The sequence below is a fragment of the Anarrhichthys ocellatus genome, unplaced genomic scaffold, assembly GCF_004355925.1.
Source record: "Anarrhichthys ocellatus isolate YVR2014 unplaced genomic scaffold, GSC_Weel_1.0 scaffold128, whole genome shotgun sequence".
NCBI lineage: Eukaryota > Metazoa > Chordata > Actinopteri > Perciformes > Anarhichadidae > Anarrhichthys > Anarrhichthys ocellatus.
Window position 1 is genome coordinate 3204 of NW_022280158.1, and position 809 is coordinate 4012.

Genomic DNA, 809 nt, shown 5'->3' on the forward strand with positions numbered 1-809 from the left:
ATGTTTAAAACTGTAAAAGGGTGAAAGCATTTTGTGTGTGTGTGTGTGGCTTCGTGTGTGTGTGAGAGTGTGTGTGTGTGTGTGGCTTTGTGTGTGTGTGTGGCTTCGTGTGAGTGTGTGAGTGTGTGGCTTTGTGTGTGTGTGTGTGTGTGGCTTCGTGTGTGTGTGTGTGTGTGTGTGTGTGTGTCCCACAGTGAAACCCTCTATTTATGGAGGCAGAAGTGGCTCTCTCCTTCACCCCAAAAACCTCATAACTCTGCTACTGTCATCTGTCAGTCCACCCTGTCTACACACACACACACACACACACACACACACACACACACACACACACACTCTCTCTCTCTCACTACAGTCTGTGCTTTGCTGTTTCCCTGCAGGGAGAAGGAGAAGAAGCCGAAGGCCCCGAGGACGCTGATCACTGCTGAAGGACGAGTCCTGAACGTCAACGAGCCAAAGTAAAAACACAGAGACGTGTTCGTTAAAGGTGCAACGTGTGACATGTGCTTTAAAACATTCAAACAATGAGCAACCATGTCGTCAACAGAATGTGGAGAGTTCACAGTGATGACTCAGTAGTAGAGGTGGACGGCTGACTGTTGTTCTATGGAGCATGTTGTTGACATCACACTTCACACATGACACATGACACATGACACATCACACATGACACATGACCCTCTTTAAAGGAAAGTTTCACTTCTATAGATTTAGGCATCATTCCAATCTGTTGTGACTACTTTCACTTACCAACATCAAAAGAGTATTTTCACTCTGTGGTATTAGTACTTGTACTGCAGTATGTTTAC

At 45.7% G+C, this 809-nt stretch overlaps 1 protein-coding gene across 1 annotated transcript in view; it reads left to right on the forward strand.

Moving 5' to 3' along the window:
* Positions 1 to 380: 380 nt before the first annotated feature.
* dnaaf11 (dynein axonemal assembly factor 11) overlaps positions 381 to 809 on the forward strand; it is a gene marked incomplete at its 5' end in the record, with an annotated part of 11266 nt that continues 10837 nt past the window's right edge. The window contains one exon of the mRNA XM_031877172.1: positions 381 to 458. Coding sequence (XP_031733032.1) covers positions 381 to 458 — 78 coding nt within the window. The remainder of the gene's footprint in view (positions 459 to 809) is intronic.